The 15,966-nt window shown below is 43.6% G+C and overlaps 1 protein-coding gene across 1 annotated transcript in view; it reads left to right on the forward strand.

The window, feature by feature from the left end:
* Nucleotides 1-745: 745 nt before the first annotated feature.
* The window catches only part of FBN3 (fibrillin 3), a 90,288-nt gene continuing 75,067 nt past the window's right edge, over nt 746-15,966 (forward strand). Inside the window, exons 1-2 of the mRNA XM_036847372.1 lie at nt 746-847; nt 1,805-1,898. Of these exons, the coding sequence (XP_036703267.1) occupies nt 746-847; nt 1,805-1,898 (196 nt within the window). The remainder of the gene's footprint in view (nt 848-1,804; nt 1,899-15,966) is intronic.

Genomic DNA, 15,966 nt, shown 5'->3' on the forward strand with positions numbered 1-15,966 from the left:
ACACAGCCATAAATAAATAAATAAATAAATAAAATTTTAAAAAAATAAAAGAGGAATAAACAAATGTAAGATTAAAAAAAAAAAACCACACATACACACAACACAACCATGAAATGCAGTCATGGAACTCAACATAAAAGCCAGCCGTAAAACCTGGCTATAGAACCCAACACAAAACCCAGCCACGGAATCCAGCCACAAAGCTCAAACGTGGAACCCAGCCACAGAATCCAATACAAAACTCGGCCACAGAATTCAACCATGGAACCCAGGCACAAACCCCACTATAGAATGAAGCCACAGAACCCAACATAAAACATAGCCACAGAACCCGGCCACAAACTCAACAATGGAACCCAGCCACAGAATCCAACAGAAAACTCAGTCACAGAATTCAACCACAGAACCCAGTCACAAACCCCCACTATAGAATGAAGCCACAAGACCCAGCCACAAAAAACAGCCACAGAACCCAACGTGAAACCGAGCCACAAAACTCAGGCATGGAACCGAGCAACTACTCACCCTGAAGGGAGACATTTTTGTAGCTCTTCAGTTTTTTCTTTTTAAATAAGATTTTTCTTATTTATGTCGTTAAGACTTTCTCTTTACAAAAAGTGCTAGGAAAGAAACCACGTGTGAACAAACGCTTCTGGGTTACCCCAACATCCAGTGTCTCTTTATCAATTCCGACCAGGTGACTTACAAAAAAGAAGTCCAAGTTGTAGCACAGCAAGCTGTAATTATGGAAATTGTCAGTGGAGACCGGCATGCGCAGGACCGAACTGCAGAACCTCATTCAAGCCTCTACGATGCAGCCCAATTCTGTGTCGAGAGGGAGGTGTTGGTGATTCTGCTGCTTCCCAGCTGGGCACGCTCAAGCCAAATTGCTTCCTTGTTTTGCCGTGTGTAAAATGCAGCTCCAAGACCAGCTCTGTCTCAGCAGTTGCCCAGAGCCCCATGCTAAGAAGAAACTTGCACTTTGTTTTATGCTCTGCAGCTGCCCTCTGGGAACTTTTTTCCTCCCCAGCTTTATTGAGATCCAACTGGCACGTAACCGTGTACATTTAAGGTATATGATATGTTGATTCAATACACTTGTAAACTGCAAAACCATTACTACCGTAGCCATCCTGTCACATAGTTACCATTTCTTTTTTGTGATGAGAACATTTAAGATCTACTCTCTTAGCAACTTTCAAGTATGTGATACGGTATTATTAGCTATAATCACCATGCCAGATGTTAGATCCCAAACCTGTTAATCTTATAACTAGAAGTTTGTACCCTTTGACCAACATCTTCCCATTCCCCTCCCCACCCCTCTTATTTTGGTTTCTAAGGGAAAGGCAAGGCAGAGCAAGGTAAGATTCAGGATTGACTTATTTGAATAATTTGAGCCAACTCTGTGGCGTAGGGGCTCTCCCTAGTCGCCTGGTACTAAGCCTCAGGGTGACTGGAGCAGGGGAAGGAATGCTGGCTCAGAGTGGAGAGCCCAGTAAGGAGGTGGCTGTGTTTGTGAGTTTTGCAGTGGCTGGTTTGCAAAGGAAAGAAAGGTGTGCTCTCCGAGGCAGCTGTTAACTATCTCTAGGAATTAGCTAATCTTGGTAGGAGCCTGTCTCCAGGATCAGCAGGGCCCCCGGATGTCAAAGCATCAAAAAATACAGAACATGCAAACGCATGATTAATATACTCTTTCACATTGTGACTCTACTCACCTTTACCCCTTTATCGCTACACCTGTTCCCTGGTCCTGAGCTAGCACGTGTGTCCTGTACCTTCTGTTTCCCTCCTATCTCCATAGCAGCACAAGTCTCTCAGGGAGCCTGAGACCCACACGTCCATCGCCTTCCCAGATATGTCCCCAGAACTCATCTCAACGTTGCCCACCCACCCAGGTAAGGGCCCAAGCATCCTCCTGAATGGCAACTTCTCCCTCATCCCCTGCCGCCGGTTGACCATCCAGCTCTACTGGAGATGTCCCCTCTTCACTCCACCAGTGATGCATGCCTTCATTCCATCAACAAATGCGTATCAGCCCCTTCATGCAACAGGCCCTAGGTTCCTGGAGCCACTGCAATGGCCGGGACAGACAGGGTCCCTGCCCCAGGGAGCTCATTCATTGTCCCCAGGGATCCAGACACTTGACCTCTGTTTCTACTTTTGAACCAGCTTCCTGCCTGGTGCTCCTGACTCAGCCCAGCCCCATGCCCACCAGCCACCAGCAGCTCGAGAGATGGCTTTGAAAGAGACAGGATGGCATCCCTCATCCCCACTTAGAATCCCCCAGAGCTGTCCTAGAGCCCTGAAAAGAGCTCACGCTTCTTAGCTGGGGACATAGAGCGCTTTGCAAGCTGAACTCGCTGGCCTTCAGGGTGATTCACTCATTCCTTCCTTTTGGTCTTAGGCACCGATCACCACACACACACACACACACACACACACACACACACACACACACACACACACATGGCTCCTGCTCCCCCAGGACATCAGAGCCTCACTTGTCCCCAGGCCAGAGCCTCTTCCTCTGTGTTCCTCCCTCTTAGGCCTCTCTGGTATCAGATGGTCAAAGAGCAAAGTTTGAGATGACTAGGTGTGGGGTGAACTGTGGGGACCCAGCCCTTCAGTCATTGCAGGTGTGACCCAGCCCCAGGCACAGCCTCAGAGGAGGGCAATTAGAGACCAGCTATAAAACTGTGAAAGGCACATGCCCTTCGGCTCAGCCATCCCATTTCTGGGAGTGCATCCTGCAAATAAACTTGCGTGTGCAAGGAAATTCAAGAAGAGATTCCTTGCTACGTAATTTGTGGTAGGAAAACATGAATGTCTGCCCACTGTGGTCCAGTTAAATAAAAACAGGGGTGCCGCCACGATACGGGACCCTGTGTAGCTGCCACATGGGAGGAAGCAGGTCAGGACACGCTAATAGAAGTGGCTTAGATGCATGCACTGTGATGGGTGCTTTACCTGTGTTTACGTCTTTTCTTTGCATCTACTGAAACACCACATTTAGATCTGGAAACCAGGTGTTGTAATTCTCCCCCATTTTACGGATGAGGAGGGAAGCTGAGGTGGCATTGAAGGGTTAAATGATCTGCCTGGAGTCACAGAAGAAGTGACAGAACCAGGAGCTGAATCTGGGCAGTCCACAATGCTAATCTCTGAGTTAGCACACCTCGGTGAATTTGTAAAGGTGTCCAACATCCACCGCTCACTTCAAAAGCACGGAACGGTTTTGTAAAATGTTAGTATTTAGGAGAAGAATTAAAAGGAAACACGTCTCCAAGAGATATTTGTACACCCATGTTGATAGCAGCATTATCCACAGTAGCCGAAAAGGTGGAAGCAACCCGAGTGTCCATCGGCAGACAAATGGATCAACAGAACGTGGTCCGCCCATACGATGCAATATTATTCAAGCCTTTAAAAGGAGGAACATTCTGACACCTGCTGCAACATGGCTGAACCTTGAGGACATGACGCTCAGTGAAAGAAGCCAGACACAAAAAGACAAATTCTGTGTGGTTCCACCTACAGGAGGTTCCAAGAGGAGCCAGATTCATAGAGACAGAAAGCAGAACGGTGGGTGCAGGGGCTGGGGGAGGGGATGAGGGAGTTAGCATTTCATGGGGACGGAGTTTCAGTTTTACAAGATGAAAACAGTTTTGACGATGGATGGCGATGGTTGCACAACAGTGTGAATGTACTTAATGCTGTTGAAATGTACACTTTAAAAGTGCCCTTGTTTATGTGTTAGTGCCAGCTCTGTCCACGGGAGCATCTGTTAGTATTTGCCAATGACAGTATGTAGCAAGGAATGAGTGTGGGCGTTGTTGCCTGAGGCTGCAGGGGGCTGGGCATGGCTGGGGCTGATTTCCAAGATACCTGAGTTTATGCAACTCGGCTGGCACCCAGATCGCAGAGGCTCTCCACGTCAGAGAAACCTCAGTATCTGGTCCGCTGGGAACAGAGTAAAGAGGAGGAAGATAGTTTTTCCCAGAAGAGAGTGTAAGGTTACCTGGTGAGAGAATAGATTCAGGGCAGGGGACCTAGGAAGGGAGGGAAGGGAGGAGTTTTGCCTGCAAGGGCCCCTCTCCCATCCTCGCCCTCCCCTCATCTTTTCCCAGGCAGATTAAAGAGCACTTAAAAACATTTTTTTTTATTGAAGTCTAGTTGATGTACAATATTGTGTTAAATTCTGCTGTACAGCAAAGTGATTCAGTTACGCATATATGTATACATTCTTTTTAAATATTCTTTTCCATTATGGTTTATCACAGGATATTGAATATAGTTCCCTGTGCTGTACAGTAGGACCTTGTTTATCCATTCTATATATGAAAGCTTACATCTGCTAACTCCAACCTCCCACTCCATCCCTCCCCCACCCCCCTCCCCCTTGGCAAACACAAGTCTGTTCTCTATGTCTGTCGGTCTGTTTCTGTTTCGTAGATAGGTTCATTTGTGTTGTATTTTACAGTCCACATGTTAGTGATACCATATGGTACTTGTCTTTCTCTTTCTGACTTACTTCACTTAGTATGATAATCTCTAGTTGCATCCACGCTGTTGCAAATGGCATTATTTCGTTCTTTTTTATGGCTGAGTAGTATTCCACTGTATATATGTACCACATCTTTAAAGAGCACTTTTAGTGGGAAATCAATGCCGAACCACAAACTGCAGGCACAGGTGAGCAGGTGGGCAGGGCAGGGCCTGCAGTGTGGAAAGACCAACCTCCCAGAGGTTCCTAGATATCAGAAAAGGCATCAGCTTTGCACGTCCACAAGCTGGATCTTCTCAGGGCCCACTGAAGTTTAGACATAGTAGCGGTTGATGATCATGATTATAATTAGTTACAATGTGTCTAAGCTTCCCCACAGAAGGGGCAGGAAGCCCCAGCCAGGGCACAGGCTGTCTCTGTGTAGATTGCAAAAAAACCTGTGCCCTCTAAGAGGCAAGAGCACACAGGAATCAGAGTGTGAGCTGTGGAGTTGCAGGACAGAGTTCAAATTCCAGCTCTGCCAGTGAATTATTCAACCTCTTTGAAACGCAAAGTTTACTCTTGTGCAAAATGGGCATGACAGCAACACCAGTTGTGCGGGGCTGTCGCGTGAGTTGGATAATATACATAAACAAGAAAGGCAGTGCCTGGCACAGGAAAAGTACATTCTGACCCTTAAGTATTACTTCATGATTGTTATTGTTGATGTATGATGTTCGACACTCAAATGTAACCTCGAATCCCCATGGGGACCCTAGAAGGCAGGGATTATTATTATTTGCATCTTCCAGATGGGAGATCAAGAGTCATGAAGATTGAACCTGAGAGCCTAGAGCTATAGAGTAATGAGTGGGGATTTCATCCAGCCTGCCCATTGCCCCAGACTCAGAGGCCTTCTCCTTGTCCCGGATCAAAGCCCCAGACATGGAAGGGAAGCCAGGCATCCGGTCTGTGAATTGCACAAGAAGGGCAGAGTTCACCAGAGCGGATTCTCCGGCCATGCCTAAGCCCCCTAATTCCAGCTACAGTTCTTTTCTCTTTTACTGTGTTCTAGGAAGATACTTTCTTGTGTCCCTTACCCGGCAGAGCACAAACGTTTTCCAATCCCACCAGCCCCATCCTTCCTGCCTGGAGCTGCAGACAGTGTCTCCAGGGCCTGGGCTGTTCTCATGGCCATTCTGGCCACTGCACATGAATTTTCCATTAATTTATCTCCCCAGAATGGTGCTTGTTTTCCAGGAATCTGGCGGGGGGGGGGGGTCATTCACTGGAGCCCCTACTTTGCCCATTTGGCGGACGGACGTTTCTGGAAGGTGAGTGACCACACGTATCCAAAAGTTGAATAAATGGCCTTTGACCCAGAAATTCAACGTTTAGGATTCAATCTTAAGAAAATTATTACAGACTTAATAAAAGTTATATATATATAATATATGTATATTACATAAACATATAGTTATATATATAATATATATTATATACATATACAATTATATTTATACATTATATATTACATATAGTTATATAATATAGATGTATGTAATATATATCTATATATAATGTATACTTATGCAATATAGTTATATGTATATAAGTATATATGTTATCATAAGAGTAAGTAATTAGAAGCAACCTAAATGTCCAATAATATCGATAGAATATTGGTTAAGTATATAATGCTATGGCCACATAATAGAATACTATACGATCAATAAAAAAAAATGAGAAAAATTTAAAAATGTGGTCTAAATTTATGGACATGGAAAAATGTCAATTATCATGAAACAAAACAGATGGTTAGAAAAATAACCAATTATAGATAAGGCTAGTTAATGAGAAATGGGAACCACAGGAAAAAATTTTAAGGGGCATGGAGGATAAACTCAGGTATTCCAATAGAGAAGGTTCCACAAGGAACTAGAGCGGGCAAGCTCCAAGTGGTATAAATTGTCTGATTTGCTCAGTGTTATATTGCCAGGACCTAGAATGGTGCTCAATAAATAGCTGTTATCAATAAGAACAATATTTGAAGAAATAATGGTAGGAATTTCCTGAGGGGTAGGAAATTGATTCTCTTGTGAAATTAGCTCCCAAATGGGAGGTACCAGGCGTGGGGAGGGAAGAAAAGGAACCATGTTTAAGCAAGGGATCGGGTGAAAGCTTTGTGAAAATTAATAATGGGAAACTTCACTAAAATAGAGGTGGGAGGCCAGAAGGGGGAGCTCCCACGCACATGTATCAATACAAATTCCAGCAGGAAGAGATACTTTGCATCTCTGGCAGGACGTGACACTACTTTACTACCCAACAGGGAGAAGAAAGATTTCTCCTCGCCTGACAACAGCTCAGCCAATGAAAAGCCGCTATACTTCTAATCCCAGTTTCCTCCAATGGCCTTTTTATTTACAACATCCCCTCCCAACTTCCCCTTCTCCTCTATAAAAGAGTGTCCTTTGTTTTACTGGATTTGCACGTGGTTCATCATAGTTGCATGTCCCGAATTGCAATTCTTTGCTGCTCTTGAATAAACCCATTTTGCTTGTAAAATAACTGGCTGTTTTATTGTTTTAGGTTAACAGCTTCCATACTGGAGAAGATCACCAGTGCTTCCCTGCTGGGCCCCAAGAAAGCCAAGGGTACTCCCTCCCACCTCCTACCCACACACACAAGAGACTGGAAGTCTTCTCTGGAGAAACCAAATGGCTTCAGAGAAAAGACCTATAGCGACTGACGTTTGCGGGGGGACCTCTGGGAAAGTTTGCCTTCGATGAAACTCCCCACTGACATGAACCCCCCACCATTTCAGCTGCTGGACCTCACATTCAAATATAAGATTTAAGGGAACCTCCAAAATGAAAGGTAGAGACCAGAATAAACACAGGAAAAATAAACAAACAAACTCAGGAAAATAAAACAATTGAAGGAGAAAAGAAAGCACAACACAACCCCACTGAATTATTATCTTCAGAGAAATGGCAGAAGATATACTGATTAGACCAATAACACAGCAGATTGCTGTTTTAAAAATAAAAAAGAGGAATAATCAAGTTCATCACATAATTGTTTTGCTTGGTAGAGATTTGAAGGGGTCTGGGGTCCATTGCTGGGGGAGTAGATGGATGGTGAAACTGGGAGATGTACAGCCAGAAGTCCCGAGGGTAGCTGGAGTTAACAGACACGCCTCACATGAAGCAACGTGGATAAACCTTCCTAACAAAGTGCCTCATAATAGCCAAAAAGTGGGAACGACCCAACAGTCTATCAAATATGAAAGGGTAATAAAACGTGATCCATCCTTCCATACAATGGCACATTAGCCAGCCATGAAGTGTTGATACACAGTACAATATGGACGAACCTGAGGACATTGTGGTGAGTAAAAGAAGCCAGATACGAAATTCATATGTTGTGTGATTCCATTTATATGACATGTCCACACAGGCAAATCCACAGAGACAGAAGGTAGATTCGTGGTTGCCCTAGGCAATGGGAAGAGGGGATGAGGGGTGACTGCCAAGGGGTATGAGGTTTCTTTTTGGGGTGATGAAAATGTTCTAGAATTAGATTGTGGTGATGGTTACACAACCTTGCAAATATAATAAAAAACCACTGAACTGTACACTTTAAAAGGCGTGAATTTTATGGTATGTGAAAGATATCTCAAGGAAAAAAAATGCAGATTCTGATTTAATCAGAAAATAAAATGCCAGTAGAGAAGGGAAGAAATGAGAGAGAGAGGGAGAAAGAGAGAGAGTGAGTGAGAGAGCACAGCATCATTTGGGCAAATGTAAAACACAGGCACATAGCTCAGTATACATCTTGCAGAATCAGAAACAAAGAAAAAGACACACACTAAACTCTCTAGGATGGATAACATTCTAGAATGGAAGGGAAAAGGGAATAAAAGAAAGAAGTGGGCAAAGATCCCCCCATAACCTCTCTCATAAGCCCACCCTTCCACCCCATACCCTCCTGTCACCCTCCTTGCCCCAAACAGATCAGCAGTGAAGAAGGGCAATGACTTGAATGACAAAGGAAGCCAAAAGGGAACTGGTAAACTATTCAGAAAACAGTGAAAGTAACATTTTATATCAAAATCCCTGAAACAGATAAAACTGATCTTGGAGAAATGCTCAGAGCCTTAATTATCCTATTGTTAAAGAAAACAAAGATGTGGGAATTCCCTGGTGGTCCAGTGGTTAGGACTCGGTGCTTTCACTACTTTGGCCCGGGGTTCGATCCCTGGTCGGGGAACTAAGATCAGCCAAAAAAAAAAAAAAAGAGAGAGAGGAAAAGAAAACAAAAATGACGGAACTGTGTTAACAAATTAGACTAAGAACAAAAAGAAATTAGGAAGATGGAATAGATAGAGAGGAAAAACGGAAATGAATCAGATGGGGAGGAAGGTCAAACAGGGTGAGAAAGGAAGTGGATTCTTTAAAAACCAATGAAATAGATAACCTCTCACAAGCCTGATTAATTCGTAAAAATCAGAGCTGGGGGTGGGGGGAGGTAATAAACACTATTAGGGACCTCTAAGGAGATAAGGTGTCAACATAGATGCAAACAGTTAAATAAGAGAATTCTATATGCCGCTCAGAGAACTTTCTGGAAAACCTAGAGGAAATCAATGATTTCTGAGAAAAATGCACATTCTGATCACTGGCCCAAGTGGAACATGTGATTAGGTCAATGAACATAAAAGATATTAGAAAGGTGATTAAAGAAATATATAAAGAAAATTTCTCTAAACTAAATAATCATAATCATAATCCAAATTATTCAAACTATTCCATAGAAAAATACAGAAAACTCACCCAGTAAATCTATGACCTCATTTTATGAATTCATTTCACAGCTTCAGTGCCAAAACAATAATGACAGGATGGAAAAATACAGATCAATCTCACCTAAGAACATAGAAAAATTCTACATGTTATCAAACATTGTCATTTGTCCAAAAGAGAAGCTACAGTCTGATATAGTCAGCTTTATCTCCAGAATTCCAGAGAGTTCCAATAAAAAGCACTCTATCAAATTAAACAAGAAAAACCACAACATCCTATTAATATGTACTAAGAAACATTTGATAAAATTCAGCAGTCTTTTTTAGTGAAAGTGAAGTAAAATTTAAAAAAAGAAAGAAATTGCTTAAATATAATAAAAGCAATTACCCTAAAATCAACAGTAAATATTGTACTATATTTAGTGTATATGATACTGTATAAAAAAATCATAAAATCTCATTAAAGAAGATAAAGCAAGATCTGAAGTAATGGAAAGACATAGCATTTCTTTGATGGGTCAATATCGATAAAATACGTTATCCAAAAATTATAAATTTAATGAGATTACATTTAGCATCCCAGTGTGGAAAGCATAATTATTTTTCCTGAATTGTATAAAAATTATACGGAAGACCAGCCAACACAAATGTAAAAAAGAATAGGGCGATACTTCAATTGAAATAGTTAAAATGGAACTAATTAAATAGATGAGTAGGGAAAAAAAATCACAAAAATCCAGAAAGATGTCCCAACATACATGAAAAAGGTGGCATTTTAATTCCCAGGGAATAACGTGATTTATTTTTTAAATGGTATTGGTCCAATCTTGAATACACTTTGGCATACTGCTATCAAACCATCTGAAAAAAACAGGTAGACCCTCAGCTGATACAATAAACAAAAATATCTTCCAGATAGATTCAGTACTCAAATACAAAAAATAAGAACATGGTTAGGAAATCTAAGTAGCTATATATATGATCTGAGGACAAAAGAGACTTCCCTAGGCAAGACTGGAAACTCTGGATGACAAAAGATACCACAAAATTTTGAAATCAATAATTCAGCAGACAAAGAGCATGTACAGGCTTCCCTGGTGGTGCAGTGGTTGAGAATCCGCCTGCCAATGCAGGGGACACGGGTTTGAGCCCTGGTCTGGGAAGATCCCACATGCCGCGGAGCAACTGGGCCCGTGAGCCACAACTACTGAGCCTGCGCATCTGGAACCTGTGCTCCGCCACAAGAGAGGCCGCGATAGTGAAAGGCCTGCGCACCGCGATGAAGACTGGCCCCCACTTGCCGCAACTAGAGAAAGCCCTCGCACAGAAACGAAGACCCAACACAGCCAAAAATAAATAAATAAATTAATTAATTAAAAAAAAAAAAAAAGAGCATGTACAAATTGAGAAGAAGACAATCCAAAAGGAAATAAAGGTTAAACAATATGAACAAGCAGTACACAAAAAAGCAAATCCAGGTCACCAAAATCAGACGGAAAGATGCTTAGATGGGCCGGGGGTCAGGACATGCAAATTGAGACAATGGTGAGATGCCACTTTCTCAAACTGGCAAAAATTTGAAAAAGTGATAACACTCATTTCTGGTGAGGCTGTGGTGAAAAGTGTTCTCGGGCATGGCTGGCAGGAATGTGCTCTCCAAAAGGGTTTAAATACTTTGCCCTGGCAACAGCTATTTTGGATGCAAATCCTTTTTCAGATATGTTTTGTGATATTTTCTTCTAGTCTACGACTTGTCTTTTCATTCTCTTAATAGCATCTTTGCAGAGCAAAAGTTTTTAACTTTACTAAAGTTCAACATCAATTTTTTTCCTCATGGATTATGCTTTTGATGTTGTATCTAAAAACCCATTGCCAAACCCAAGATCACCTAGATTTTTTCCTATGTTTCCTTCTAGAAGTTTTACAGTTTTGTGTTTTACATCCAGGTCTATGATTCTATGTGTGTGGGCCAGGGGTAAAATATACATAATACACAGTGTACCATTTTAACCATTTTTAAGTGTACGATTTGGCGGCATTAACTACAGTCACAATGTTGTGCAGTCATACCACTATCTATTTCAGGAACTTTTCATCACCCCAAGCGGAAATGGTACCCATTAAATGATAACTTCCTATACCACATTCCCCCAGCTTCTAGTAACCACTATTCAACTTTTTGTCTCTGTGAATTTACCTATTCATTGTAACTCACTACGATGCATTTTGAGTTCATTTTTGTGAAAGGTGTAAGGTCTGTGTCTAGATTCTCTCTCTCTTTTTTTTTTTGGCATATGGACATCCAATTATTCCAGCACCATCTATTGAAGACTGTCCTTTCTCCATTAGATTGCCTGTGTTCCTTTGTCAAAGATCTATTGACTATATTTGTGTGGGTCTATTTCTGGGCTCTCTATTCTGTTTTATTGATCTATGTGTTTATTCTTTTGCCAATTCCATGCTGTCTTGATTACTGTAGCTTTATAGAAAGTCCTGACATTGGGTAATGTCAGTCCTCCAACTTTGTTCTTCAGTATTGTGTTGGCTCTTCTAGGTCTTTGCCTTTCCATAGAAATTTTAGAATCAGTTCATTAATATCTACAGCCCGGGGGCTTCCCTGGTGGCGCAGTGGTTGAGAATCTGCCTGCCAATGCAGGGGACACGGGTTCGAGCCCTGGTCTGGGAAGATCCCACATGCCGCGGAGCGGCTAGGCCTGTGAGCTACAACTACTGAGCCTGCGCGTCTGGAGCCTGTGCTCCGCAACAAGAGAGGCTGCGATAGTGAGAGGCCCGCGCAACGCGATGAAGAGTGGTCCCCGCTCGCCACAACTGGAGAAAGCCCTCGCACAGAAACGAAGACCCAACACAGCCAAAAATAAATAAATAAATAAATTAAAAAAATATATATATCTACAGCCCGACAAAATCTATTAAAATTAAAAATACATAAGCCTGGGACTTCCCTGGTGGCGCAGTGGTTAAGAATCCGCCTGCCAATGTAGGGGACACGGGTTTGAGCCCTGGTCCGGGAAGATCCCACATGCCGCAGAGTAACTAAGCCCATGTGCCACAACTACTGAGCCTGCGCTCTAGAGGCTGTGCTCTGCAACAAGAGAAGCCACCGCAATGAGAAGCCCACACACCACAACAAAGAGTAGCCCACTCTCGCCACAACTAGAGAAAGCCCGCGTGCAGCAATGAAGACCCAATGCAGCCAAAAATAAATAAATAAATTTATAAAAAAAAAAGAATCCGCCTGCCAATGCAGGGGACACAGTTTCGAGCCCTGGTCTGGGAGGATCCCACAAGCCACGGAGCAACTAAGCCTGTGCGCCACAACTACTGAGCCTGCGAGCCACAACTACTGAAGTCTGCACGTCTAGAGCCCGTGCTCTGAAACAAAGAGAAGCCACTGCAATGAGAAGCCCGCACACCGCAATGGAGAGTACCCCTGCTCTCGCAACTAGTGAAAGCCCATGCGCAGCAACAAAGACCCAATGCAGCCAAAAATAAATAAATAAATAAATAAATAAATACATTTACTAAAAAAAAAATACATAAGCCTTTCACCCAGCAATCTCATTCCTAGAACTCTTTCCTTTAGAAATAAAATAATCAGCACATATGGACATAGGTATAAAAATATTTATTGCAGTGCTTTTTTTTTTTCTTTCAGGTAGCAGAGGGAATAAAACCTATAAAGCAAGTGAAAACCAGTTAATGGGAATGTGGTTGAACAAATTATGGTTCATCCACACCATGGGAGATTATCAAACAATTACAAAGAGTGAATTAGGACCTTAGCAGGTGGTCTGAGCAGTTTCCATAAGATACCCTGGGTAAAAAAATAGTGTATCCAATATGATTCCAATTTATAAAACAATAACCCTCACTCTCTATTTTTGGTCTATTTATTATGTACTATTATATTATTATTATTATTATTATTATTATTATTATTTTGTGGTCACGCCACGCAGCATGTGGGATCTTAGCTCCCCAGCCAGGGATGGAACCCATGCCCCCTGCAGTGGAAGCACAGAATCTTAACCACTGGACTGCCAGGAAAGTCCCTGTATTATGTAGTTTTAGTCAATGAGCAAGAATAACCTGGTAGAAAACACTGTAGGATGTTTACCTTGAAGGATGACCAATATAAGAGAAAAAGAGAGGGTAGTTTGCCCCCTGGCAACTGTTGAAAACAGTAACTGTTTTCTCTAAATAAGTTCCGTTCAATAGAAGTATAAATGCGACCCATGTGCACAATCTTAACCACATTAAAAAAAGTAAAAAAGAAACAGATGAAATTTAATAATTTTTTTAGCCCAATGTGCCCCAAATATCACCAACATCATTGATATTTTTAAAAGCATCAGTGAGGCATGTGACATTCTTTTTCTCTTACGAAGTCTTCAGAATCCTGTGTGTATTTTAAACTTAAATCTCCATTCGGACTGGCCATGTTTCAAGTACACAACCACTCCCTGTGGCCAGTGGCCACCATCTGGACAGTACAGCTCTGAAGACAATCTATAGGAAGACTTGAGTGCCCCCTAGTGGCAGGCTCCATTAACTCCACCCTTCTTGGCAATCTGGTCCAACTCAAACATCAATCAGATTGTGTGGCTCCCTGCCTAGAACCCTCTAAGGCTCCCTGCTGCCACCAGGTCACGTCCACACTCCCAGGTTTAGCTTTCAAGGCCCCTCTCAATCTGAGTCCAACTCACCTCTCTCCAAAGGAGAGGATGTTTTCCACTCCTTCCCCCCAGCCACAGTGGACTTGCCCACCATTCATTCATTCACTCATCCATTGATTGATGCAGTGAATGTTCACTGAGGACCTAGGGGCTACCCTGGATCATGGGTGTCTTCCGAGAGTGAGTGGTGCTTGAGCCTCTGGGACCAACAGTCTGCACTTAACCAACTGCCTCCTTGGGCCTCGGTCTTCGCGTTTGATCTTGGACTTCACACCTTCCTGGTAGGATTATTGGTGGAACTCAATGTGATAACAAATGTAAACACACACCTGGCACACAGTGGGTGTTTAATAGATGTTGACTGAACCAGTGGTATCCTTGAGGCTTGGGGGCAGGGCAGGAAGCTGCAAGTAGAGACTCTGACAGCAGCTGGGGGATGGATGGGTCCATCGGGAGACAGGCTAGGCCGGAGCCCCAGAGAGATGGGTGCAGATGGCGGGGCTGGGGGTGGGTACCCAGGTCCTCCCTCTCCCAGCAGGACTGATCCACACCTGGCCCAGGGGCCCCAATCTTTGCAGAACCCACTTGTAATCACCTCCCTGCAATGAAAGCCTTTGATGGCTCCCTGTTGATTTTAAAATAGCAAGAAAATCCCCGTAGATTGTCCCAGCCTCACCTCTCATTCCCCTCTCCCTTAGTTCCTGGTGCTCCAGCCACGCAATTCACACAGGGCCTTTGCACATGCCGTTCCCTCTCCTTGGGATGCTCTTCCCTTCCTTTCCCTCAGTAATTTTTCAAAATTTATTTTATTTTTATTTATTTTTGGCTGCATTGGGTCTTTGTTGCTGCGCACGTGGGCTTTTTCTAGTTGAGGCCAGCAGGGGCTATTCTTCTTTGAAGTGCGGTGGCTTCTCTTGTTACAGAGCACAGGCTCTAGGCACATGGGATTCAGTAGCTGTGGTGCATAGGCTCAGTAGCTGTGGCGCTCTGGCTTAGTTACTCCGTGGCATGTGGGATCTTCCCGGAGCAGGGCTCGAACCCATGTCCCCTGCATTGGCAGGCGGATTCTTAACCACTGTGCCACCAGGGAAGCCCTCCTTGACTTTTAACTCCTCCTTATCTGGCCAATCTCAGAGCAAGTGTTACCACCTTGGAGAAGCCTCCCCTGATCCTTGGCCAAAGTCAGGCCCTGGGGCACCAGTACCTCCCTTCCATGGCACTTACTACCACTAGAATGTGAGTTCCAGGGATCTTTGCTTTGTTTGCTACTGTGTCCCCCCAGCACCTAGAACAATGCCTGGTATACAGCAGGCACTCAATAAATGGTTGAGTGAACATTCCCCAGCCTCTGATAAACTGCAGGACGGCAGGGCCTGAAGCTGTTTCTGTTTCCTTCCTGTCCCCCGTGCCTGGTATGCAGTAGATGATCAATAAATGGTTGTTACAGACATGGAGGATGCCCTCAGGCCTAGGTCACTGGGCGCCTGGGTCTTGGGCCACCACGTGGCCACTGCACATTTCTATCAGCTTGATCCCACTTGATTTTCCCCAGAAAATCACCGAAAGAGAGATTTTTCTTTCCTATTTGGAAGATGAAGAAAACAAGATCTGGAGGTTGAGAGCTCAGACTCCATATCTTGTTTATTCCTCTGGAGCTGAGGAGGTTTCTTCTCCATCAGGAAAACTCTCTGTGACAGGCTACATAGAGCATCCCAAAGATGTCCACATCCTAATCCCCAGGACCTGTGAAAGATGGTACCCATCATGGAAACATATTTGCAGACGGGGTTAAGTTATGGATATGCAGATGGGGAGATGCTCCTGGGTTACATGGGTGCGCCCACTGGAATCACAGGGGTCCTTAAAAGAGGGAGGCAGGAGGGTCAGAGAGAGATAAGAGGATGCTACACTGTTGCCTTTGAAGATGGAGGAAGGGGCCACGGTCCAAGGAATGCAGGTGGCTCCCAGGAGCTGGA

The sequence above is a fragment of the Balaenoptera musculus genome, chromosome 3, assembly GCF_009873245.2.
Source record: "Balaenoptera musculus isolate JJ_BM4_2016_0621 chromosome 3, mBalMus1.pri.v3, whole genome shotgun sequence".
In the NCBI taxonomy this organism is placed as follows: Eukaryota; Metazoa; Chordata; class Mammalia; order Artiodactyla; family Balaenopteridae; genus Balaenoptera; species Balaenoptera musculus.